The 27,459-nt window shown below is 43.7% G+C and overlaps 1 protein-coding gene across 1 annotated transcript in view; it reads left to right on the top strand.

Annotated features, from left to right (window-relative positions):
• Positions 1-1,804: 1,804 nt before the first annotated feature.
• Positions 1,805-27,459, top strand: part of IGF2R (insulin like growth factor 2 receptor) — a 124,770-nt gene continuing 99,115 nt past the window's right edge. The window contains exons 1-2 of the mRNA XM_017538048.2: positions 1,805-2,101; positions 23,235-23,374. Of these exons, the coding sequence (XP_017393537.1) occupies positions 1,953-2,101; positions 23,235-23,374 (289 nt within the window). The 5' untranslated portion in view covers positions 1,805-1,952. The remainder of the gene's footprint in view (positions 2,102-23,234; positions 23,375-27,459) is intronic.

The following is a 27,459-nucleotide window of genomic DNA, read 5'->3' as shown; positions in this document are numbered from 1 at the left end:
TTGTTTTTTGACGTATGGGTACTGACCAACTTTCCATGTATTAGGCAACCTTATTTCAACATTCCTAACTGCCTGTATATTTGTTGGATTCTCTTTGGATTTTCCTTTGAACCAGCTGTGACATGTTACTGGTTCTCACATTAATGAATGAACTAAGGAATACCTTTGACACATGTTCATTCTACATCTGAGTCATGATTATACCATCTTTTAAATATTATCCTTTAGCATTTTTTTATTGCATCACTTTAGAAAGCAGAAAATGCTAGTTTTTAAAAAATTGGTGATACTAATTTTAATCACTTGATTAAGGTGGTTCTACCAGATCTTTCCACTGTGAAGATGTATTTTGTCTTTATTAAGGAAATGAATATACTTTGAAGGTGATACTATGAGACAAAGCGAATATTCTGGTTCACAATAATTTTTCATCAGATGGTTTTAGTATTCACTGATGGTCCTTGCCTGTATCTATTACAACACTGGAGTTACAAACCACAAACCCTTTTTTGATGTCCAGTTTACACCTGAGCTCTCCTTTGAACCATTACAATACTTTCCTTTCTTGGGCAATATATTAATAGCACAGTGGTTAGGTCACAGGCTTGTGACTTGACTTGGGTTGAAACCTGGCTTTGGCTCAACCCTAGCTTTTTCACTTACTAGCTGCAAGACTAGCTAGTTATTTAATTTCTCCATTCTTCACTTTCCTTATCTGTAAAATGGGTGCAATAAAGGCACCCCTCTTACAGGACTGTGTTAGGATTAAATGAGCTAAATCAGTGTCAGAACACTTCAGTACTTGGTACATAATTACTTGCTCAAGAAATATTCGCTATTATTGGGTCATGATTATTCGTATGTGTTTGAATCCCAGCTCTGCCACAACCCAGAGTGTCTTTGAGTACATTACTCAATATCTTTATGCCTCAATTCCTCATCTATAAGTAGGTTCCCACCTCATAGGTTTTTGCAGATTCATGCTTAAATGTTTAGCACAGTGTCTGGTATGGAATAAGCACTAAAAAAAGATGAGCTCTTATGATGATGATTATTACTATTTTCAATAATGATTATTTTGTATCTTTGTTTGCTCTAAAAGAAAGTAAATTTTTTTAGTTCAAGACGTTTAGATGTATCATTCTACTTTCATTGTGGCTAGCTCATGGCCATCCACACAGCGAATTAATAAAGCTTTGCTGAGCGGCACTTAGCGACACTTTGAGCCACTCTTTCACCTTGCTGTATTTGTGCTGCCTTCCTTGCCGTAGGAAGCCCACGCTTGGGAAATAACATTCCCACAGAAGGTCTGAGAGGCTCTGATGGGCCAAGGTTGGAAACCTCCATGATGTGACTCCCCCGGGCAGGAAAAGTGTGTTCCCACCCCCACGGATCCGCTGCCACGCGGCTGTGCGAAGGTATTTACTGCCCTGGCACTTCGATCCAAGTTCCCTATTTTTCCCTACCCGTCGGTCGAGATTAGGAACAGTTGCGGTAAGCTGGGAAGCGCCCGCCACGATCCAGCAAGGCGCGGTGGGAGGGAAAACTGAGGCCCGGCCCGGCACCCCCTCCGCGCCCAGCCCCCCGAGGGGCTCAGGCCCCGGGAGTCACCTGGAGCCCGCGCCCCGCCCGCGCTGCTTCCAGTCCGGCGCGTGCTGCGCTCACGTGACCCGGGCCTGGGCGGAGCCGGGGCGGGCGGGGGTCACCTGAACAAGGGAGTCACGTGAGCGGGGGGCGGGGGTGGGGGGCGGTGCCGGGCGGCGGTCACGTGACGCGATTCCGGGGCCGCCGCTGCCGCTGTCGCCGAGCCCAGCCGAGCCGCTCTCACCTCGGGCTCCTGCTCCGCCTCCGCCTCCGCCTTTGCCCTGGCGGGACTACCCCTTCTCGGGCGCTGCCCCCAGCAGTCGCGCGCCGCTCGCCTCGCGCCCGCCGCGCAGCCCGGGCCCGGCGCGATGGGGGCCGCCGCTGGCCGGAGCTCCCACCTGGGGCCCGCGCCCGCCCGCCGCCCGCAGCGCTCCCTGCTCCTGCTGCAGCTGGTGGTGCTCGTCGCGGCCCCGGGGGCCACGCAGCCCCAGACCGCCCCGTTCCCCGAGCTGTGCAGGTGGGTGGTCGGCTCGGGCGCAGGCTCGGCTCCGGTGCCCCGGGCGAGCGGCCGGTGTGGGGGGCGGGGAGCGCTTGGGGAGCTCTCGGGATCCCCTAGTCGCCTCGGGTCCGCGCCGGGGTCCGCCCCGTCCCCGAGGGAAAGTTGCCTGCGTGGTGGTCGGGAGCCCCGCGGGGTCTGGGGCGCGGGTGGGGGGCGCAGGGGCACGCGCGGTCCCGGCGGTCCTGGCGGTCCTGCAGGTCCTGGAGCCCCGCGCCCGGCCACTTGTGGCTGTCACGGAGTCGGGGGCGGCTTTGTGCGGAGCGGCGGCCCCCGGCCCTCGGGGTCGGCGCCTGCCCTCGCGCGGCCGGGCGGCGGGGAAAGTTGGAGGCAGGAACTCCACTTCGCTTTGTTCCCGCTGCGCGTTTGCAGAAGAGTTTCGCCAGCGGGGCACCGGTGAGGCCCCTCGGTGTGGAGAGGCTCGCCAGGGCGTCGGAGCCCGCAGGAATGGCCCTGAAGTTGGTTGTTCTTGGTTTCATTTGCTGATTTATTTCTTCCCTGTGGGTTCAGTTTCTCTTTAGTTTTTTTTCCGCTGGCGGTGACTTTTGTCTTCTTTAGATTGGGGGCTAGGGGGTGTCCTCCAGGGTGGGCTTTCAAGACTTGACCCTTCATTTCTCGGAGCCCAACTTCCTGCCTGCTTGCTCACATGATGTCATTGTCTCCGGGGCGGATTATTCTAGTGGATCTTGCTCTGGGAACCATGATTGTATAACCCATCATCCCATCGAGGGTTGTTCCCGTCCTGTAGCTGCTAGCAGTCCAGGGCCTGGGGAACTTCGAATTTCAGGAATTTTCTGACCTTTTGTGGACTGTTTAGGATAATGGAAAATCCAGCTTTTATTTATTTTTTTTAAACTTTGGTAAGAAGGAATCACGATGAAAGGTTCTCAACAGACATCAGTTTGTCCGTTGGCAACAAAAAGTTACTTTTCAGAGTGAAACAAAGTTGAACCTACTTTGGGCTGAACTTGGAGTTCGTGGTTGGGTTTATGGTGGTTCTTATTTTTCCCTTGCATCAGAGATAGATTTATTAGCACCCGTGTGTTCAGAACACGCAGAAATTATTCTTAGGAGGGTGAGATTGATCTCATAATAGAAATTCCTTGGAAAGGCCTGCATTTTTTATTCTCCCTTTTTTTGGAAGGGGAAGGGTGGATGGAGAGTTTGTAGTTTATAGACCAGTTGGCTACCCCAGTAACTAGCATGATACAGAGAAATGGTGGCAACTTAAACGAGGTCAGGCTGCGACCAACATTTAGAGGAAGACATTTTGGAGTAATGGCTGCTGTGACCAAAAATAAGAAATTAACTTGCCTGGGTGTGGTGGCTCATGCCTGGAATCCAGCACTTTGGAAGGCCGAGGTGGGCGGGTCGCTTGAGCCCAGAAGTTGGAGACCAGCCTGGGCAACATGGTGAAACCCCGTCTCTACAAAAACTATGAAAATCAGGGCCGGGTGCGGGGGCACACTCCTGTACTCCCGGGTAAGGGAGGCTGAGTTGGGAGGATAGCGTGAGCCTGGGAGGTCAAGGCTGCAGTGAGTCGTGATCGAGTCAATTTGCACTCTAGTCTGGGGGACAGAGCGGGACCCTGCCTCAAATAAATAGAATAAGAAATTAACCCAGCTGGCCTAGTGAGGTTGAAGTCTTGGTCTTGTTAACAAATTGAAATTTATTTCTTAACAGTTAAGATTAAGGTTGACTTCAAGGACAGACTGATAACTCTGGCTGATTCAGGGGGCCCTTACTTTTGCATTAGGTTAGTCATGGCAGTGCCTTGAACCTGTGTTCACTAACCTCATCTCCCCGAGGAACACGGCCTCTTGGTCCAGTAGGAATGGCCTTTGTGTCTTTACATATTTTTGGCCACTGTCGCATGTGGGCATACTTAGCACATGCCGAAGAGGTTTCTGAGGTTGATATGCATTGTGAATATAATAAGATGTGCCCTCTGTAGTCTAGAATATCTTCAAAGTTGTGTTGAATTTTTCTGCCAGATTTCCTTAGGACAGCAAACCTGTTGGTCATTTCAGAGGTGGATTTTCATCCACCTCTTTCCCTATCTGTTACTTCCCTGTAGTTGCACATGTAGACTTCTCCAGAGCCATTTACAATCTCTACTTTAAACCCAACATGTGCAAAGTGAACTTCCTATCTGTTCTAGTATTGTAATTTTGTGAGGCAGGATCTCACTGCATTTGCCGGGCAGGAGTGCAGTGGTGCAATCATAGCTCACTGCAGTCGTGAACTCCTGGGCTTGGGCAGTCCTTCCGCCTCAGCCTTCCGTGTAGCTGGGATTACAGGTGCGCACCACCCCACTTGGCTCATTTTTTTTTTAATTTTTTTTTTTTTTTTTTGAGACGAAGTTTCGCTCTTGTTACCCAGGCTGGAGTGCAATGGCGTGATCTTGGCTCACCGCAACCTCTGCCTCCTGGGTTCAAGCAGTTTTCCTGCCTCAGCCTTCCCAGTGGCAGGGACTACAGGCATGTGCCACCATGCCCAGCTAATTTTTGTATTTTTGGTAGAGACGGGGTTTCACCATGTTGACCAGGATGGTTTCGATCTCTTGACCTCGTGATCCACCTGCCTCGGCCTCCCAAAGTGCTGAGATTATAGGCGTGAGCCACTGCGCCCTGCCTTTTTAAAATTTTTAATAGAGATGAGTTCTTGCTATGTTGCCCAGGCTGGCCTCGAACTCCTATCCTCAGGCAATCCTCCTGCTTTCAGCCTCCCAAAGTGCTGGGATTACAGGCATGAACCACCATGGCTGGTTTATGTTCCTGTTTTAAATTGATAGCCTCTCCTTAAATAGTTTTATTTTTTATTTTTTGAGATGGAGTCTCACTCTCGCCAGGCTGGAGTGCAGTGGCATGATCTTGGACCACTGCAACCTCCGCCTCCTGGGTTCAAGCAATTCCCCTGCCTCAGCCTCTGGAGTAGCTGGGACCATGCCCAGCTAATTTTTTGTATTTTAGTAGAGATAGGGTTTCACCCTGTTGGCCAAGATGATCTCCTGACCTCGTGATCCGCCTGTCTCGACCTCCCAAAGTGCTGGGATTGCAGTTGTAAGCCACCGTGCCCGGCCTTCTTAAATAGTTTTTTTTTTTTTTTGAGACGGAGTTTCGCTCTTGTTACCCAGGCTGGGGTGCAATGGCGCGATCTCAGCTCACCGCAACCTCCGCCTCCTGGGTTCAGGCAATTCTCCTGCCTCAGCCTCCTGAGTAGCTAGGATCACAGGCACACGCCACCATGCCCAGCTGATTTTTTATATTTTTAGTAGAGACGGGGTTTCACCATGTTGACCAGGATGGTCTCGATCTCTTGATCTTGTGATCCACCCGCCTCAGCCTCCCAAAGTGCTGGGATTACAGGCTTGAGCCACCACGCCCGGCCTTAAATAGTTTTTAAAAAATTTTCTTGGGGCAGGGGTGGTGTCAATCATCTGTACTTTTATGAGATAAAACTGGCTAAAATTTCCTTAATTGTAGCATGTAGTTGAGGAATAGAAATGTAAGTCGATTTTTTTTTTTAAATTTGATACAAAAAGTTCTACCACGTGTCGCCAAAGTGTGAAGCTACATTTTAATTGTTCCTGGGCAACAGTTTGCTGAAATGTAAATAACTCGGCGATGTCTCCACTGTGAGCATGAAAAGTCGAGTCCTACAAATGTTCCCGTTTGTTTTTGCTGCTTGGTCACGTGGAGGCAGTCCCAAAGGTACAGAAGGATCTCATTCCAAATGTTTGTAAATTGATCATTTCAAATGTGGAACACGTTTTTCCATCGATAGTGTTCTCGTTCGTTGTTGTACGGTCCCTAGAAAGTCATCATCCTTGCAAAGGTTTTGCAGCGCCCAGACACCATATGGCTTTAACAGAATTCTAGCAGTAAATTCTCATTGTCTCTAAAAGATGGAATTGGATTTCCAGAGAAGCAACCTCTCCTCCTAAGCCCAGCTCTCTAGAACCTAGAGAGAATATTTTTTGTCTGCAGTCACTTAGACCAGTAAGGGGGACATCCAGGCCTTCTTTGGGGGTGCCTGTCAGGCACCTTGTGAGGACAAAGCTTCGAGGTGACCTTTGGCTCTGAGCACGCCTGGGATGGGATGCAGTTCCTGGTGCAGTTGGTTATTGGGAGGGATGAAAGAGACAGCACCATTTCAGCAGCCGCTCTGACTGTGTTTATGCACGTGGAGGGGCCTGCCCTCTGTGAGTTGGGCATTGAACAGCAGGCAGGACAAAGACAAGTTTCCCAAAGTGTGTCTGGCTTGAAGCAGCATTTTAAATAAGTGCTTGGTTTTTGGAGAGACTAAGCAAAGTGTTTTTTAAGTGTCAAGTACTGTGCCAGGTGATCCCTGAGCTGAGTTAGAAGTTAGTGATTCTTATGCAGGTATTTCTTGGGAGGTGATATGCTGAGTGTAAAGTTAGTAGAAAACTTGTTTCCTGAGGCCACTGTGATAGGCGGCAGGACTGGCCTGTAGAGAAGACCTGGGGCAGGAAGGAGTGTCTGAAGGTCAGTGGGGCAGGGCCAGTGAGCAAGAAGAGAGGGCATTCAGAAGGAGAGGAGCGGAGGCCAGGCCGTGCAAAACCAACAACAGTGTCTAACATGGTCTCCGCTTGTCAGTAGCTTTACATATTACCGTATGCTTTAAACTTTTTATATATGTAATATCCAAGTTTCCACCCTTTATTTACTTAGGTGTTAGCAAGATGCTTAATGGGTGAGGTCTTAACAGTGTGCATTAATTATAAAATAATGCATTGGGTTGGCTAGATTTAGGTAGTTAAGAACTTTACAATTTATATAGCAGAAGTTTTCCCCAAATTGTTTAGGTATAAATGCTAGAAAGTTTTTAATATATTGAGGACAAGAGAATAATGAAGCCAGCTGGGAGTTGAGGTTGGTTTAGTTACTATCTCTAAGGAAATTTTTTCCCCTGTAATTTTTCCAAAGGAACAATGCCTATATGCCTAATTTGGGCCACATGTTAAACCTGGATCACATCCATTTGTGTGTGTGCATTTCTTTCAACAGTAAGTGGAAGCCTAAGGTTGTTAATTATGGTTACATTAGATCTCATGCATTAGCTTCTTAGAACAGCATCCTGACAGATTCCCAGGAAATGAATGCCTGAGTTGGGCCTCACGTCCTTTATCAGCATTTTATAGAGAGAATGATTTTTAAAAGGTGGGGCTGAGAGAAATAATTGAGATGTTTCCTTCTCTATTTTGAGCTTGGTGTATATAAACTGTTATATTGGGCAGAGAGAATTGAACGGGCGCTAGAACTGAGGCTAGTGGCAGAGAGTAAGTAGCTCATCACTTTGCGGGGGCTGTTCTTTTTCTTTTTCCTTTTCTTCTTTTGATTGTCCTAGTCATGGCGAGCTCTTGCTAATGCCCTAGCTGGTCATGAATGGTATATGAGGGGGTGGACATAGCTGTTTGACTTTATGGGAATGGCCAGACGATAATGCCGAATTACCATTTTGCATTTCCACCAGTGATGTATGAGAGTTCCAGTTCTACATCCTTGTCAACACCTGCCAATCTTAGTTTTAGCCATTCAGGTGGGATTGTAATGGTATCTCAGTATGGTTTCAGTTTCATCTCTCTGCTGACTCATGACATTGAGCAAGAAGGGAACATCTTTTCTTGTATATTGAAATCCTGGGTGATGTTCACCATCATCATGTGCTTATTGACTGTTTGGGTATTTTTTTGTAGTGTCCTTTAAAAATCATATTTTGCCTCTCTTACCCCTTAAAAATTGTTTTTGGGGTCTTCTCCTTATTGAGCTTTAAGAGTTCCTCATGTCTTCTGGGTACAAGTTCTTTCTTAGGTATGTGTAAGGTATGAATATTTTCTTTTAGTCTTTGCCTTGCCTTTTAATTTTCTCAGTAATATCCTTTGAAGAACAGATTTTTAAAAAATTTGATGGACCATAACTTTTTATGGTTTGTGTTTTTGGTGGCTTAAGAAATCAACCCTAGAACGAATGATATTTGACCTGGGTAATTTTTTGTTTTGAGAACTGTCCTGGGCATTGTAGGATGTCAGCCAGCATTCCTGGCCTCTACCCTAGATGCCAAGACTACATTCCACCTCTCCCCCTCCCCCAGTTGTGACAAATAAAAATGTTCCAGACATATCAAAGGCCCTGGTAGAGAGGGGGCAAAATCACACCCAGTTGAGAACCACTGGCCTGCCCCCAAGATCACAAAAATTTTCTCCTATGTCTGCCTCTAGAAGTTTATAGTTTTAACTTAGATTTAATTTTTAAGTATGATATTGTTTCCAAAAAACTCAAACCGTGTTTTCCCTTTGCTCTCATTCCATCCAACAGTCATGAACACAGAAGACTTCTGTGATTAACTGTGTTGTTTTTTTCCCAGGCACCAAGCCGTGACCACTGGCCTGGTATCCTGCCATTCAATTCCCGACCCTGTCTACCTGGAGATAGTGTCAGGTTTCAGGCTTAGTTTCCAAGACCTCTCTCCACGCCACACCAGTCACAAGTCCAGGCCTCTGGAACTTCTGACCAACCGGCTTCAATTTGGGGTTCTCACTGTGCCTCTTTGGGTCTGATTAATTTGCTAGAGTGATTCACAGAGCTCAGGAAACACTCATGATTAGCAGTTTATAAGGCTAGTACAAGGGATGTGGATGAAGAGATGTGTAGGGCAAGGCATGGGGAAGGGGTACAGAGCTTGTGACCTCCCTGGCTCACTGCCCTCTGGGAGCTTCCATGGATTCATCTATTTGGAAGCTCCCCCAACCCAGTTTTTATGGAAGCTTCACGAGGTCAGCGTTTCTTCTCCTAGGGTTTAGGGTGGGACTCTCACTGGGGAGGATCTTACGACCCACAGGGAAAGTGGGGAAGATGAGAGTCCTGCCTTGGGGCAGGTGGAAGATTGTTTCCTGAGGCCTGACACACCCAGCATTATAACAAAAGACTGTCATGAGGACTGTGGGAGTTGCCAGCCAGGAACCAGATGGAAACATTATATATACAAATATATGACAGATAAGTAACACCAGAAAAAGGACTATGTTTTTTTCCCATGATTATATCTAGTTCTGTTTACTAATATTTTATGAAATGTGCTTGCAGCTCTGTTTTTTTTAAGTGAGATTGGATACAGTTTCTTTTTTTTTTTTTCTGTGCTGTTCTTGACTGATTTTATTTTCAAGAATATGTTTGCTTTGTGGAAGGAGCTAGTTAGCTTTTAGTATTCTTGTATGTGGTAAAACAGTTTGTATATAAGGTGGACATTTTCTGTTTCTTAAAGTTTGGTGGAACTCACCAGTAAAACCATGTGGGCCTGGTGCTTTGGGGAGGTTGAATATCATTGGGGAGGGCTTTTGATTATGGTTTCAGTCTTATCTACTTTATTTTTCTATTCAGATTTTCTACTTTTTCTTGGGCCAGTTTTGGTAATTATTTTCCTAGAAAATTGTCATTTTAATTTTGTATTCACATATAAATAAGTAGCATGCTACTCTTATTTTTGATATGCCATAACTCTAGGTAAATTTTAAAAATTCCTGATGTTTACTTGTGTACTTTTTTCTTAGTTATGTTTAGTAAAGATTTATTTGCCTTTTTAAAGTCTTTTCAAAAGAACTGTGTTTTGTTTTTTCATCATCTTTATCATCATTTATTTGTAGTTTTATTAATTTATCCACTCAGTAATTTCTGTATCATTTTTCTCTTTCTAGTTTGAATTGAATACTTAGCCCTTTTATTTTAAATCATTTTGCATAATTAAGAAATTATTTAAAGCTTCATGTTTCTTTCTTCAGAGTACCTTACCGTTATCACGGATTCTGATTTTTTTTTTCCTTTATTTCAATTCTGCATATTTCCCTTTTGAATTCAAAAGTTCTATCTGTTTTAACTTCCTGGACCCACTAAATTTTTAGGTTTTTATTTTTTTCAAGTAAATGGACTTTGGGGTTTTTTTAATTTATTTTTTCCATTGTGCTAGTAGATGTGGTGGAACTTAACTGACATTTCCCTTGTGGCCTAACACCTAGTCAAGTTGGGAGTGCACTGTGTGTTTAGAAAAATATTCTCTGTTTGGGTCAAAGTTACTGTTGGTGCTGTTCAGCTTTTGTTTGTCCTAACTCTTCTTTGTACTGCCTGATTTGTCTGTTGCTTTTATTCTTTGTATCTGGCTGCCGCTGTGGACATGGTTGTAGATGGATGTCGTTTGCCCCTGTTGCCCAGCTTACCAAGTTCTCCTGTTGTTCAGATGCTCTTACACTTCCCTGTTGTCTTTTGTTTCAGGATCTCAGCTGATGTGTACTCACAGCTGCCTGTTTTTTCTGCATGGACACTGTAGCTTCTGTCATACCACTAAAGATCTATCTTAAAGTTCTGCTGTGATTGCTCTAGTAATTCTTTTTCAGGGCTGGGCACGGTGGTTCAGACCTGTAATCCCAGCACTTCGGGAGGCTGAGGCGGGTTGATCACGAGGTCAGGCATTCGAGACCAGCCTGGCCAACATAGTGAAACCCCGTCTCTACTACTAATACAAAAAATTATTCGGGAGGCGTGGTGGCGGGTGCCTGTAATCCCAGCTACTCGAGAGGCTGAGGCAAGAGAATCACTTGGACTCAGGAGGCGGAGGTTTCAGTGTGCGGAGATCACACCGTTGTACTCCAGCCTGGGTGACAGAGCAAGACTCCGTCTCAAAAAAAAAAAAAAATTCTTTTTCCTTGGGCTCAGTGTCTTTGGTTTGAGTTTGTCACCTAGATTGCATGGTGCTGGTGCCCTTGCAGTGACAGGCGGCCCCTGATCGTACTCCATGCAGTGGGTCTCCACCCGGCCTTGGCTGCCTCCTTGTGCAGCTGCACAGGGTTGGGCTGGGAGCAGTTGTTGGAATTTGTCTGTAAATTGTTCTTTGGGAGCCTGGGGGGTGGGCAGGATGTGCCTCTGTGGCTGGTCTTGGCGCTTTAGGTCCTTTCCACCCTCCCGATGTCACCCCCAGGCGCCGTTGCTGCCAAGAGACAGCTGGTAAACCCCTGGTGATTGCTGCTGGCAGCGTGTGGCCTGAGACGGGAGATCTGGATTGTTGAGCTGGCTGTGTCCAGTCACCTCTTTTCTCGGGATCTTATTTTCCTCCTCCAGAGAGGTGGGACTTAGTTTTCTTTCTCGAAAGCCTCTCATTAGGGAGTTAGTTTGGAAGTCACTTTTCTGGTTTTGAATCCAGACTCTTCCCCTCACAGGCCTTGGGCTAGTCACAGACCCTCTGAGGTCTTCCTTTCTGTGTGTGCCCAATCAGGATGATAACCACGTGTGTACGTAGGTGTGGGAATTAGGAGGCTTTCCAAAGTCTGGCACGTCCGCGGTGTTCATCGGTGCTGTGGTGGTAGCAGTGGCTTTGTCTGTAAGTTACAGATGCTGCCTTACATCAGGGATGTATTTCTGTAGGCTGTTTCTCTGCCGCCCAGAGCTCTCCATTAGTGTCTTGGGGCCTCTGCCTCAACCAGAGAGCATTTCTTCTTCATCTGTTTCATGATTGGCACTCCATGTAAGCTTCCTGATGAGGAAGAAAGGTTTCCACTGTTAAAGAAGGTTTCAAAACCACTGGGCTCTGTGATTTCTGGGTCTATTTTGTATCCCAAATTCTGCCATTCTGAGGTTTGCAGCCTTGAGGAGTCCTTCCTGGCTCAGATTCCCCTAAACAATGAGGAGCTTGATAATCCAAGGTGTGGAGTTTGGGTGGGGGCTGGGGGTCACCCTCCTTCCTGCAGTGGCTTGGTCTGAGGCCAGGAGTAAGGGAGCTGTCGTGGTTCCAGGGTAAGAAGAGCCGTTCTCTCTGTTTCCCTATGGTCCTGTCAGGAAGTCCCAACTAACTTCTGCACATGATTCAGGGGCTCCTGTCCTCACTTAGACCTCCCCAGGCCTCCCTGGAGGGTGGAGGAATGGGTGCTGTTGTAGGTGGGAACAGAACGAGTGTGCGGGCCAGTGGCTTGGGTGTCAAAGTGCTTCATAAATTCCACCTTGCTGTGCAACTTTAAAAAAAAAAGTCCTGTGGCTTAGGTTTTCGAGGTGCCGAAAGCAGTGTGTCATAAGCCTATTTTTGTCTTTGTGTTAGCCAGGGAAGAGGGGCCCTTCCCTGTGAATCCTCCAGGGTGGGGAAAATCCCAGGCGCTCTGTGAACCTGCCCTTTTAGCCAGCTGCAGACCATTGGTGGGATTTTCCCATTTTTTGTGTGTTTGCAAGGTTTTAGATTCCCTGGGGGCAACCATTGTTCAGTAAGTTGTCCAGGAGTTGTCTAGGATGAGGAAGCCAATCCTAGGAGTGTCATCTTTCACCTGGAGAGGTGTAGGAAGCAAGGGAGATTGCGGAAATACTGGCCCGAGCTCTGTTTTCAAGAACGTGTGACAGGGAAAACTGGCCTTTGCAGTTTATTCACTCATGGGCAGTGGGTGGCTTAGAGGGAAACTCAGGAGAGCTTTGCAGTCAGGGCTGCTGCCTTCTTCACGCCTGCTGTGTGCTGGGAGGAGAGCGCTCCTTCAGAGCGGATGGCCACTGGATTTTGAGTGTGTGTAAAATTAACTTGTTGCCATCTGTATGGTTGTCTTTACTCCAGAATCAGTTATATATTTTAAAACAGCTGTTTAGTACTTGAAAAAGTCCCCCAACACTCCCTGCGTCCCTCCCTGGCCCACAAATAAGAGTGCCAAGCCACCAGAATAGAAATGCTGAAGAAGTGGGTTTCCTAGAAGTGGCAAGCCTATGACTCCAGTGAGTCAACCGCATTGTTCCCCTGAGGCACCCTCCCTCCACCTGGCCTCTGCTCCTGAAGTGTCAGTTATGCCAGCACTTCTCTCTTTTCTGTCTTTTTAGTCACCCCTTTAGAGCAGGCGGCATGAGTTCATGGCTTTGACTTTGCTGGGCGTGTAGAGGGAGAGGAGAGCTGGTGGCAGAGTCGGTGGCGGGGAGGGGGAGAGGGGGGCGTTGGGCGTGGTGGCAGCTGTCCTGTCTTCCCTGAGGCTCTTCTGCTGGAAGCTCTGGACTCACCCGTCTCTGCTGTGGATGGTGCAGGGTGGTGGGCCCAGAGTTGTGTGCCTGTCCTGAGAAGTTCCAGGAGGCAGCTGAGTGTGTGTATGGGGGGTGGGGGGGGGCAGGTGCATGTGTGTGAATGCAAGCGTGTGTATCTGAATGTGTGGCTGAGTGCGTGTGTCTCTGTCTTCATCAGCCCCATGGATTCCTCCAGACAGGGCCCTGCCCGCCTCTCCCTCCAGTTCCTTGTCAGTGTCATGCGACACTCCTTTCAGAGGCCCCTGTCTCCCAGCCAACTCACCGTTTTTTGTAAACTTAGTTTTTAAGCAGTCCACCTCTCTCTCTCGATTCAGATAAAAGCTTTAGATCATGGTCTGTCTTGAAAGCTCTATGTTCCTGGTGGTGGTTTTTTTCCTCACAATGACCTTGTGGGCTAGCTAAGTTTTGTGGAGGAAGTTGACCTGGGAGAGACTGTGTGCTGAGAGACAGCCTGTTGGTCAGAGCTAGGGCAGGAAGTGGGCCCAGGTGCCTTCATGGCACTTTTCGTAGGATAGCTATTCCAGGTCACCGCTGTTGCCTTCACTCATGGTGCTGGCTTTAAAAGCACTGTTGAGTCCCCATTGCCTGCCCTGGCTCCCTAGGCTCTGACATCGACTTCGATGCCATGTTTGACTTAGAACTTCCAGCCGGGTCTCTCTCTATGCCCCAAGCTTCCTTCCAGACTCTGCATACCTCTCAGGGAAAACCAAAGGCTGACGTCTCTCACTTCCCTGATTGTCTTTATTTGTGTTTGTAGGCCCTGTATCTTTGTCCACAGCTTTGTGGGTTTGTTAGAATAGGAAGTGAAGTACTTCCTGTATAAGATCTGGCCGTGCTGTGTCAAACTCATGTGCTTCCCCAGCCTTCAGCTTGGGATAGGAGTCTTCATGCAAATCAGATTGTTTCTCTTCTTTTTTTATGGAGACAGATTCTTGCTCTGTCTCCCAGGTTGGAGTGTGGTGGCACAATCTTGGCTCACTGCAACCTCTGCGTCCCAGGTTCAAGCAAGTCCCTGCCTCAGCCTCCCATGTAGCTGTGATTACTGACCACCATGCCCAGCTAATTTTTGTATTTTTAGTAGAGACAGGGATCTTGGCCAGGATGGTCTTGAACTCCTGACTTCGTGATCCGCCCGCCTTGGCCTCCCAAAGTGCTGGGATTACAGGTGTGAGCCACAGTGCTGGCCGGATTGTTTTTCTTTTAGCGTGGGCAACAGAAAGTTGTTGATGACAGTGGCTCTTGACATTCTGCTGCCAATGTCCAGTGTGGGAACCCTGCCTCCTTCCTTGCTCCTCTTCCTTGCTGTTTTTTTCCTTGATCCTTAGCTTAGGAGACTGGTCTGGATTTCTGAAGGTGCCTATGCTGATGTATGAGCTGAAACACTGTCTGATTCTGATAAGGGGGAGTAGTGAGCCAGGTGATTTCTTGAATATTCTGTTAGAGGACTTGGATGCATGCCCAAAGTAGGAAAATCTTTTTTGGATGTTCAAGTTGGAAAGACTTCATGTTCTCTCTGTCTCCAACATGTTAGATTTGTTGCTTGCTATAGACTCCAAAAAACATTTCTCTAGCTAGTGACCACATATCTTGTTATGTGAGTTTCCCTTCTATGTCACCAATTGGGTTTCTATCTTTTAAGGAAACCAAACTACAGATTCACACAGGCTTACTTATGTTATTACTGATTCCATCCTGCCTTTATCTTGCTTTATATGCTGATTATTAATTGCAGGCCAGTAATAAAATGTTTAATAGTTAAATGATCATTAGTTTAACTCCAAGATTTACAGGTACTGAGGAAACTAAGGTATATTTTAAAAGAGTTTGGAGGCCGGGCACGGTGGCTCAAGCCTGTATTCCCAGCACTGTGGGAGGCCGAGGCGGATGGATCACGAGGTCAAGAGATCGAGACCATCCTGATCAACATGGTGAAACCCCGTCTTTACTAAAACTACAAAAAATTAGCTGGGCATGGTGGCGCGTGCCTGTAATCCCAGCGACTCAGGAGGCTGGGGCAGGAGAATTGCCTGAACCCGGGAGGCGGAGGTTGCGGTGAGCCGACATTGTGCCATTGCACTCCAGCCTGGGTAACAAGAGCAAAACTCCGTCTCAAAAAAAAAAAAAAAAAAAGTTTGGATATACGGCAGTAAGGGAAGGGACAGAGTGAGGGTTCATGGTAGATGTTTTGTGTTGAAGGGAAGGAACCCAGTTTTCTAAGATTTTTTTTCTTTAAGGGGTTGAGCATACCATATATTTTGATCAGAGAATTTTGCATACTGTAGATGCTAGCTATTTTTAAAATGAAAGAACTCCAAATTACATCTTGCAAGGTATTGTGGTTTTTCAGGCATTCAGTAATGGCATATGTGAAAACTCTGAGAGGTGTCATATTAAGATAGCAATGTCAGCTTAAAGATATAGCTGTGTTCCTATGACATTGTATTTTGAATTTTTTATTTTTCTTTTTTGGATAGATAAAAAAAGAAATTTTTAAAAAATCTCAGTGGAGATGGCTCTGCATCTCTCTGTATTAAGCTTTTTGAGCTCCAGGCAGCTATGTCGGCCTGGAATTAGATTCACTTCTTCATTGCTGCCCCTTGATTGGTTTCGTCTTGACCAGGGTGGGTTTTGAATGCGGCCCTTGCTGGGACAGTGGCAGGAAAGTTGAAATATCCTCCTGTCTCTGGGTTGGCTGACAGTCTGTTATTTGTGTGCTTCTTTCTCATTGGTAATCTGCCAACACCTTTCAGGATATTATGAAATTTCAAGCAAATGAGGTTAAAATGGGGCCTCTGTGCTGCTGAACAGACGTGGACTGACTGCAGTTCTCCAGGACAGTTTCAGCAGAAGCAGTGAGATTACAGTCGGGAGTAAAATAGTATCTGAGCTTTCTTTATGCGGAAGATTCTGATTAGGTACTTGGTTTGAATGGTTAAATTAATTGCACTTGTTAAATTAAAAAAATAGGGTATATTTCAGCCACGGACTTCGCTTTAAAATCAGAAATCTTCTAAAGTCATTTGCCTTGTGGGTGCCTTCTGCTCCTCCTTGTTTCCTGCTGGGCCTGATGGTCTGATTGTAGAGCGTTTCTGAGTTGTGAATAACACTTACTGTTGGACTCTGCTGAGCTGAGTAGTCCGATTAAAGGAGAGTGTGCATCTGAGTTGAGGAAGATAATATACATGTGGTCCTTGTTTGTGGAGTTCACAACCTGCTTGGACAGAAATAGCAAGGACAGTGCAGCCAGTGGGAAGGAGCAGGCTGAGGGAATTGATATTATTTCCATGGAAACCAGTTGGGTGTGGGGAGAGAGGTTGTGGAAGGCAATGCTCTGGTGTTTGGCAGTTCACACCGTGCAGAAGAGAAAGCAGAACTGGACTGGGAGGATAGAGTAGCAGAAGTGTAGGCTTGGGGAAGAAGTGGAGCAAGGAAAAGCATGTGATCTCTTCATCACCGTGATGTGATGTGGTCTGAATCTTCAGACAGTTCACAGCTTTTTCAAAGAGGCTGTCCTCAGATGCGTTCAACCACTCTGAGAATTTTGCCTTTACTAAGTATCCATGACATTAAAAATGAGAAGAGAAGTGTTTTGGTCAAGGACGGACTGCATAAACTACAGTCTGAATAAATGACCTTGGTCCCAGAGGATGATGATGAAGCTGAACAATTTCTGTTGCCTACTGGTGCTGTAGCCATTGTAACGCCGTAGGACAGTGCTTAGTCACATGTCTGTGGTAATGCTGGTAAAAATGAATCCACTGCGCTACCAGTCTTATAAAAGTGTCACGTCATGTCTGAGGCCTTTACATCCTCTCACCTCACTCACTGACTCACCCAGAGCCACTTCCAGTCCTGCAGGCTTCATTCGTAAGTGCCTTAGGCAAGTATGCCATTTTAATCTTTTATACCATATTTTTGCTGCACCTTTTACATGTTTAGATATGTTTAGATACACAAATACTTATCATGCGTTGAAGTTGCCTGTGGTATTCAGTGCAGCATCATGCTCTGCAGGTTTGTAGCCTAGGCGCCATAGGAATTACCATATAGCAAGCCGGGCACGGTGGCTTACGCCTGTAATCCTAGCACTTTAGGTGGCTGAGGTGAGTGGATCACCTGAGGTCAGGAGTTCAAAACCAGCCTGGCCAACATGGTGAAACCCCATCTTAAAATAAATAAATAAATAAATAAATAAATAAATAAATAAATAAAAGGAATTACCATATAGCCTAGGTGTGTAGCAGGTGACACCATTTATGTGTGTGAATACACTCGGTGATGTTTGTGCAGTGATAGAATTGCCTCATGACACATTTCTGACAGTGTATCCCCATTATTAAATGAGTGACTGTAAACCAGTCCTCCCATCAGCAGTTACCCCTCCCAAGGTTTTAGTCTGATGATAGTGGTCATCTGAAGTCTGAACATATTAAAATATTTTGAGAGAGGGATTCCACATTTACATACCTTTTATTACAGTTATAATTGTGCTATTTTATTATTAGTTGTTGTTAATCTTTTACAACAACTAATTTGTAAATTAAACTTACATAGGTATGTATGAAGAAAAACCATACCCCTGGTTTCAGGCATCTACTGGGGGTCTTGTATCTGTTATTACAAGGTGCTGTGAAGGGATGACTTTAATTTTTCTATATAATTAACATTTTATTGAATCAAATTGTATAGATGGTTGGCAACATAATGTAATAGGAACTCAGAGATCTTCGTGCCATACAGAATCTGTCATTTTAATGGCATTTATTGTGACAAGATTTAAGCTAAAGTTTTGTGGAATGTTTTGTCAGTTTTTGTGTTGTAACCAAAACTAAATGTTTTCTGAAAAGTTAAAACCATTTCTTTAAATGGAAAATAAATGAAGCTGTTTACCTAAGTGGTTAAGGACTCACCTCTGGGTCTCACACTGCCTGGGTTTATTCTTCACTTCGTTATTCTGTGATGTTGGGCAAGTTCTTCATCTTCCGAGCCCTGGGATCTTTGGCTTCAAGCTGAGGAACTTGGGAGGGTTGGGTAATGGTGTCAAGCTCTGTGGGGAGATTTGGCTCCCACATTAGCTGTATGGGTGGGAGCCTTGCTGTCATGCATTCTTAGCCACTGGCCAGTATCCTTCTGAAGCCATCAATAGATGCTGATCCTGCATCTGCCAGTCGTTGATCCAGGGAGGGCATTCCTGTCCCAGGGTGATAGTGTTGTTGGGGTAACAGACACCTCAGAATATGCCACCACTGAGCTGTAGGAAGTGCCACTGCAGCTAGTGTCAGAGCCGTGGATTCGGTGGGGGAGCACTGTCTGGAGGACTTGCTGCTGCACGTGTATGTATCTCCAGCTGTCAGGCTGGCTGTGGAAAGCATTTGGATTTTTTGAGAATTAGAGAGGGGCCATTGCCTAGCTGTTTCACACTCTCAAAAATGACATAGAATAGCAAGGATTGTATTTACTTTTGCATATTTTCTAGAAAATTCTCTGTCTCAGAGTGACGGTTTTGAAGAACGAACGGTTTCGAAGAACCAAGGTTCTTGCACAGATGGTTTTGCGTCCAGAAGAGTGGTTCTGACTGAAATTAGGCTGCCTCCCTTGAGGATGGTAACGAATTTTGCAAGGCTGGGACAATGGGCAGGGATCCTGGGTTGTTTCCAGTGGACAAGCCGCTTTTGTGGGCCTTTCAGTTCTCCCGGCTCCACCTCCTGTGTCCCCTGTGTCCTGCTGGTTTCCTTCAGTCGAGATAGAATACATTTCTTACCTATCCTGCTAAAGAAGGTTTTTTTTTTTTTTTTTTGAGGCGGAGTCTCTCTCTGTCACCCAGACTGGAGTACAGTGATGGCATCTCAGCTCACTGCAATCTCCACCTCCTGGATTCAAGCTATTCTCTTGTCTCAGTCTCCTGAGTAGCTGGACTATAGGCACACGCCACCACGCCTGGCTAATTTTTGTATTTTTTAAGTAGAGTTGGGGTTTCACCATGTTGGCCAGACTGGTCTCAAACTCTTGACCTCAAATGATCCTCCTACTTTGGCCTCCCAAAGTGCTAGAATTACAGGCATGAGCCACTGCTCCTGGCCTGAAGTTCTTTCTTTCAGCAAATGTATTCACATTCGTGTGTGTGTGTGTGTGTGTGTGTGTAGACTGTGTTTCCACACAGCTTGCAGATACTTTCTTCCAGAAGCTTGTTTGTTGCTAACATTTAAAGTCTTAATATTACAGCTTAGTTTTCTGTTTGATTGAATATGTTGATCTCTGTTTTCCTTGTCGGTTTTTTTCTTACGTCTTTACTTGTGTAAGCTCAGATAATTTAGTCTGGAATGTAAGCTGCTTCTGAGACTCTCAGCTGAATGGTGTCATTTGCTTGACGGTTAAATGAACCATACTGTTGTGGAATAGTTTCCTAGTTCTGGCTGTACATGTTCACTTCAGGTAGAGAATTTTCTCATAGAAAAACTTTCAGACAAAAAAATTATTATTCCTCAAAGATATAATTATATTTTATTTAGGCTGTAATAATTTCACTGCTTCTGAAGCCATTCTCCAGTTCTATAATGTGATCATGGTACTTTTAAACTTGAATATCAATTTAGTTTTAAGAATGATTTTAGCTTAGGCCATGCTCGTGGCTTGGCCTTTAATCTGGAAAGAAATTTAGAATCATTTAGTTTCAAACATGTGATTTCTTAAAACTTGATATCAGGTAATTATATGATTTACAAGTTTGTTATGAAATAGTCTTTAAAAATGCTTAGCGGAAGCATATCTAGATGATAGTTTAACCAGGGTGCATACCAGAGTACATAGTAGTTTTGCGAATGCTCTTATAAATTTTCAGAGAGATTATTTCAACCACATGACTGTTTATGAGCTCTTACGAATACTAGAGGCTAGGCGTATTAGTTTTTTCATTAACATGGAGTCTTGTTTGTCACTAAGGCTGGAGTGGCACAGCAACCTCCACCTCCCCAGTTCAAGCGATTCCTGCCTCAGCCTCCCAAGTAGTTGGGACTACAGGCGCATGCCACCATGCCCGGCTCATTTTTGTATTTTCACTAGAGACAGGGTTTCACCATATTGATCAGGCTGGTCTTGAACTCCTGACCTCAAGTGATCCAGTTGCCTCAGCCTCCCAAAGTGTTGGGATTACAGACATGAGACATTAGCTTGTTTTAAAGGAGACATAATGTCCGTGGAAACATCAGCATGTTTCAAGTACTGACAGCTTGCAGGTGTCTTTGTAGTGAAATTCAGAAATCTGCTGTGACCATTCTTCATTCTAAAGTTGTGACTAGGAACTCAGATATTGGTGCCCTCAAACCCAAGTGCTGCTGATGGATTTGAATGGCATTGAGGTTGCCAGGCCTGGAGGAGGGTTGCCTTGTGTTGAGTGGTTAAATCAACCCTCTGAAAAAAGTCAGTGTTCAAGTACTTTCATAGGATCCTCCTCTCCTACTCCCATAACCACCTACATTTGATAAATCTTGACAAAACAAGTATGAAATTCAAATGGAGGAAAGAATATAATTGAGTAGAGCAACACTTTTCTTTCTAGCAACCTTGATTTCCAGATTATCAGGACAGTATACCTCATTTTATTCTTTTTTTAAATGTTGTTTCTGCTCCCCAAGCACACACACTTTTTACATTTACCTTATTTAAATATCCCCTTTGCAAAAACGGTGGATTTCTGTCAAAAAAAAAAAAAGGATAGCATTTTAGGTACTGTGTGGATCTCTTTAGTGTTGATTCCTACCAGTTAACTCATTTTAAATGACACCTTTATGCACTACTGTCATGCATGTTAGGATTGTGAAATACTTTAATGATGCCACTGCTGCATCTTGAAGTTTGTCTCTGGTGTCCTGGAGGTACTAGTCATGGCTCCTGAATAAGCGATTAGCATTTTTCCTGAGTTAGCCAAGTCTTTGTTTACTTGTTTATCTTGTATCCTGCAACCTGGAATATACACTCCAAGAGGGCAGGGCCTCTTTGTCTGTTTTGTTCATGGCTGTACTCTCCTGTGCCTCCCGCAGTAAGTACTTAAGAAATACCTGCGAAACACATGAATAAAGGATAATGAAGGGCAACGGAAACAAGCCTTTACTGATGATTTTTCTCTCTGCCTGCTGATCCTTGGGTTATTTTGTCATGTCCTTAAATCATCCTGACTCTAGGAGATAACCCTTACCATGTTCTTGATGAAGAAGCTGAGTTGAGGATTAACACCCCAAGGAGCCCCAAAGGAAGGGCCCCTAAGTACCCCAACCTGTTCTTCAGGTTTGTAGCCGCTTAGCAGCCATCAGACCTTCTAGGTCTCCCTGCTTTTGAAGGCCTATGTATGCGATTTGGTTTCTCCGCAGGTGGGTCTGATGGGTTCCCAGACCTAGGAGTTCTCTGCGTCTTGTCTTCCAGTGACCCCAGCAGGGCTGCTATGGCTCCTCCATTGCTGGAACTAGTTCAGAGTCACGGAAGATGGGCATGTTGTGGGCAGCCTGGTGGTTGGTTTTGAGCTGAGTCATTGCCTTGGTGCACTGTGGAAGGGAGCTGTGGGAAGTGGGGCTTTTTCTGTGAGGGAGTGCTTCTGTCCTCAGGGGAGTACTGCATAGGGTAGATAACACTGTTTGATAGATAAATATGGTGGTCTTACCCCTAGGCACTCCGTAACTCCTGTGGGCCTAGCCTAAGCAATTCTCATTTAACTTATTGTCCCTCCTTTTACTAGTACTGTTGAGTTAAATAACAGTGTTTGCATTTAAAATTAAAAAAACTTTTTTTAAAATTTTGGTAGAGATATGGGATCTTGCTATGTTGCTCAGGCTGGCCTCAAACTCCTGGCTTCAAGTGGTCCTCTGGCCTCGGCCTCTCAAAGTGGGATTACAGGCATGAGCAACTGGCCTGGCCTTTATTTTTGCATTTGCAAGGACATTTAAGTCACTTCCTCCTTTGTTTTTACTCTTGCTGAGGAGATGATCCTCATTTTACAAAATGAATGAAACATTCTCCAAGGGAAGAGAAGACATTGGGGATAATTGTTTTCACAGAACTGGCAAACCACCTACTTCGTCCCAACTATACTGCTTGGTGCATTAGCAGTTACTCACTATCTGCTTTGCCGGAGGTTTGAACAATGAGTGTTAATGCTTGGTGTAGTGAATTTTGTGTGATTTGGAATCTGATGGTTGACTCATTGCACAGCTCTGTCTTTCAAGTTGAGATCTAAACTGTAGCTATAAAAGGTAAAAGCAGAAGTGGAGCTGCCTTTCATGTCATTGTGAGTTTTTTAATACAGTAGTTAAAAATCCTTTGGCTTCAGCATTTTGGTGTGATTGGAAAGGCTCTTACTATCTTATATTCAGCATCAATTTTCAGCAATTACTGATTGATATGGTTTGGCTGTGTCTCCACCCAAATCTCATCTTGAATTGTAGTTCCCATAATCCTCATATGTCATGGGAGGGGCTTGGTGGGAGGTAATTGAATCATGAAGGTAGTTAAGCCTCATGCTGTTCTCGTGATCATGAGTGAGTTCTCACGAGATCCAATCATTTTATAAGGGGCCTTTCCCCCTTTTGTTCTGCACATCTCCTTGCTGAAAAAGGACATACTTGCTTCCCCTTGTGCCATGATTGTAAGTTTCCTGAGGCCTCCCCAGCCATGCTGAGCTATGAGTCAATTAAACCTCTTTTATAAATTACCCAGTCTTGAGTATGTTTTTATTAGCAGTATGAGAACAGACTAATACACTGATCTGAGTTGATATTCTTAAATAAATGATAGGATTTTTTTTTTTTATTTTTTATTTTAATGATCTTTGAGTCCTGAGGTAGCTTCAGAGTGGATTTAACAAGAGACAGATGGTGTTAGTAGTTTCTGCCCTGGCTTCTTTGCAACTTAACATACTTGAATTTTAGTGTTTTTGGCTAAGGAAAGTGTATCTCCTAGTTTGTGGTAGTTTTAAGCAAATGTGGCTTAAGTAGAACTAGAGAGGAGTTTAATCATTGGTGAATCAATGACAGTGACAAGTTGTTTTTCTTCCTTTCCAGTTATACATGGGAAGCTGTTGATACCAAAAATAATGTTCTTTATAAAATCAACATCTGTGGAAGTATGGATATTGCCCGGTGCGGGTCATCAAGTGCTGTTTGTATGCATGACCTGAAGACAGGCAACTTTCATTCAGTGGGTAAGTAAAATGACCCTTAAATTACTGGCTTGGCAATACGATTCCCCAACTTTGCAAAAATGACTGTGTCTAGCTATATGTATATACCTATACAAAAATCATAAATGTTTAGAAATTGTAAATGTTTATAATACATGATACACATTTTTTTAGTAGTTAAAAATAATAACAATTTGAATGTCTAGTATGAGCTAAAAGTAGGTTAGTTCTGTCTAGTGGATTCTACGCAGATAGTCATTATGAAGAATTATGTAGATGTGTATTTGATATTGAAAGACGTTTCTTAGATGACTCTCCCTTCTCACAGTTTTCTTAAACCCTGTTTTTACATTCCCTCCCAGCCCCGCATCTCCTTTAGTGCTCCTCCCACTCCTACTCCTTTGTACTTTCCAGTTTTGGCTGTGGTTCCAAACACAGTGTGTCTGCATAGTCAAAGGTAGTCACTGGCGTTAGGCTTACATTAAAGGGTTAAATAGTCCTGAGGATTGGCAGTCTCAGAGAAAAAGGTGCAGCCCCTTCTTTCCTAGGTTTCATTTCGTTTCCTCAAATGTATACCTTTTGGGTCAGGATCGCTTGGCTTCTGTGAAGAATTTGAGTCCAAGTGGATTGATAGCACCAGGTTACATGGAGTGGGGTCAGGGAAGATGCCAGAAGGAGGGGATGCAGGGCAGACAGAAAAGCAGAACGCATTGCCCTTGGGTTTGGCAACATGGATGTCTATGGTGACCTTTCACTAAGGCAGTTGGAATAATGCGATTTGACCACAGTGGATGTTCATGGCATGGAGATGATATGACTGGGGACCATCTGGTAACTAGAAGAGGATGGTAGGTAGGCTTTTGAGTTTGTAAGGGAAGCTTATTGTGGTAGCTCTGTCTGTCATTTTGTTTTGTGTTTTTAAAATTTTTATATTTTTATAGATTTGGCAGTTCAAGTGCAGTTTTGTTACATGGATATATTGCTTAGCCGTAAATCTGAGTTTTTAGTCACCCAAATAATGTACCTTGTACTGAGTAGGTAATTTCTAATTCCTCACCCCCAACCGTTCTGAGTCTCCAGTATCTATTATTCCACTATCCATGTCCATATGTCTGTATTATTTAGCTCGTACTTATAAATGAGAACGTGGTATTTGATGTTCTCTTTCTGAGTTGTTTCACTTAGATAATGGTCTGTTATTCAATTCATATTGCTGCAAAACATGTGATTTGATTCTTTTTTATGGCCAAGACATGGAATTTGGCCATAAAAAAGAATGAAATGGGACACCCCCCCCCACACACACACAGCCACACACACATTTTTGTTATCCAGTCATCCATTGATGGACACTTAGGTTTATTCCATATCTTTGCAATTTTGAATAGTGCTGTGATAAACATATGAGTGCAGGTATCTTTCTGATATGATTTTTTTTTTCCTTCAGGTATATAGTCAGTAGTGGGATTGATTGCTGGATGGAATGGTAGTTCTGTTTTTAGTTCTTTGGTAGATCTCTATACTGTTTTCCATAGAGGATATCCTAATTTACATTCCCACCAACAGTATGTAAGTGTTCCTGTTTTTCTACATTCTTGCCAACATCTTTTGCTTTTTGACTTTTTAATGATTGCCATTTCAGTGGGTATAAGTTGGTATCTCATTGTGGTTTTAATTTGCATTTCTGTGATGATTAGTGACCTGGAACATTTTTACATATTCTTGTTGGCCATTTGTATGTCTTTAGAGAAATGTCTGTTCATGTCCTTTGCCTTCTTTTTAAAGGGGTTCTTTTTTTCTTATTGAATTGTTTGAGTTCCTTGTAGATTCTGGATGTTAGCCCTTTGTCAGATGCACAGTTTTCAAATATTTTCACCCATTCTGCAGGTTTTCTGTTTACCCTGCTGTGCAGAAGCTTTTTAGGCTAATTACATCTTATTTGTCTATTTTTGTTTTGTTGCATTTGTTTTTGAGGTTTTAGTTATGAAATCTTTGTCTAGGCCAGTGTCCAGGAGAGTGTTTCCTGGGTTTTCTTTTAGAATATTCATAGTTTCAGATCTTATATTTAAGCCTCCAAGTTTTGTATATGGCGAGAGATATGGATCTAGTTTCATCCTGCATATAGCTGCCCAGTTTTCGCAGCACCATTTATTGAACAGGGTGTCCCTTCCCTAGTGTTATGTTTTTGTCAACTTTGTCAAAGATTAATTGGTTTTAAGTATGCGGCTTTGACTCTGGATTCGGTATTCTTTCCATTGATCTACGCACCTATTTTTATATCAGTACCATGCTGTTTGATTACTATTGCCTTCAGGTATAATTTGAAGTCAGGTAACATGATGCCTCCAGCTTTGCTCTTTTCATTTAATATTGCTTTTACTGTTCAGGCTCTGGATATTTATACGGCTCCATATGAATTTTAGGATTGTTTTTCTAATTCTGTGAAAAATGACACTGGTACTTTGATAAGAATTGCATTTTATCTGCAGATTGCTTTGGACAGTATGGTCATGTTAACAGTACTAAATCTTCTAGGCCATGATTTTTACATCTGTATTCATTAGGGATATTGGCCTATAGTTTTCCTTTTTTGTTGTGTCCTTGCCTCTCTTTGGTATCAAGGTGTTACCGGCTTCATAGAGCAAGTTAGGGAGGATTCCCTCCTCCTTGATTTTTTTTTCTTTCTTTCAGGGAACAGTTTCAGTGGGATTGGTACCAGTTCTTTATACCTTTGGTGGAATTTGGCTGTGAATCTGTCTGGCCCTGTGCTTTTTCTTGGGATATTTTAAAATTACTTGTTAAATCTCACTGCTTGTTATTGGACTTTTCAGGATTTCTGTTTTTTCCAATTCAATATTGGGAGGTTTTATGTTTCCAAGAATATATCCATTTCCTCTAGGTTTTTCAGTTTTGGAATGTAGAGATGTTTATAGTAGCCTGTGATGATCTTTTGTCTCGCCGTAGTATCGGTTGTAATGTCTGCTTTCATTTTTGAACGTGTTTTTCTGAATTGTCTCTCCTTTTTTTTTGGTTAACCTGAGTAGTTGGTCCTTTGATTTTGTTTATCTTTTCAAAGAACCATCTTTTTGTTGAATTGATCTTTTGTATTTTTTTGTTTTTTGTTTCAGTTTCATTTAGTTCTGCTCAGATCTTTGTTGTTTCTTCTGTGAGGTTTCAGTTTGGTTTGTTCTTTTTTTTCTAGTGCCTTGAGGGTTACATTAGGTCATTAATTTGTGATCTTTCTTTTTTATGTAGGCATTTAGTGCAATAAACTTCCCTCTTCCCGCTGCTTTGCTGTATTCCAGAGGTTTTGGTCTATTGTGTCTCCATTTATATTCATTCCAAAAATATTTTATATTTTCATCCTAATTTTGTCATTGACCCAAAGGTTATTCAGGTGTAGGTTGTTTAATGTTCATGTCTTTGTGTAATTTTGAGAGCGCCTCTTGGAATTGATTTCTAGTTTTATTCCTCTGTCATCTGGGAAGATAGTTGATATGATTTCAGTTTTTAAAAATTTATTGAGACTTGTTTTGTGGCCTAACATATGGTCTATCCTGGAGAGTGTTCCATGCACTAAGAGGAATGTATATCCTGTGGTTGTTGAGCAGAATGTTCTTTAAATGTCTTTTAGGTCCATCTAATCCTGAGTCCAATTTAAGTTCATTGTTTTATTGTTGATTTTCTGTCTCGATCTTTCTAGTGGTATCAGTGAGGTGTTGAAGTCTCTCATTATTACATTGCTGTCTATCTCTTCTTAGGTCTAGTGGTAATTATTTTATGAATCTGAGTACTTTGGTGTGGGGTGCATTTATATTTAGGATGGTTATATCTTGTTGAATTGATCTCTTTATTATTATTTAACAGTCTTTTTAAAAAATGATTGTTGACTTAGAAGTGTATTTTATCTCAGTATTGCTTCTGCTCACTTTTGGTTTCTTTTTGCGTAGAATATCTTTTACTGCCTCTTTGCCTTGAGTCCTTGTTTTTATCCGTTAAGTAATTTTCTGTAAACAACATATGGTTGTATCGTTTTCTTCTTTTTTTTTTTTTTTTTTTTTTTTTATGGTTTTTTTCTTTTTTTTTTTTTTTTTTTTTTTTTTTTT

The sequence above is a fragment of the Cebus imitator genome, unplaced genomic scaffold, assembly GCF_001604975.1.
Source record: "Cebus imitator isolate Cc_AM_T3 unplaced genomic scaffold, Cebus_imitator-1.0 Scaffold6, whole genome shotgun sequence".
In the NCBI taxonomy this organism is placed as follows: Eukaryota; Metazoa; Chordata; class Mammalia; order Primates; family Cebidae; genus Cebus; species Cebus imitator.
The sequence above is the reverse complement of the archived record's forward strand: the minus strand, read 5'-3'. Positions and strand labels throughout refer to the sequence as shown.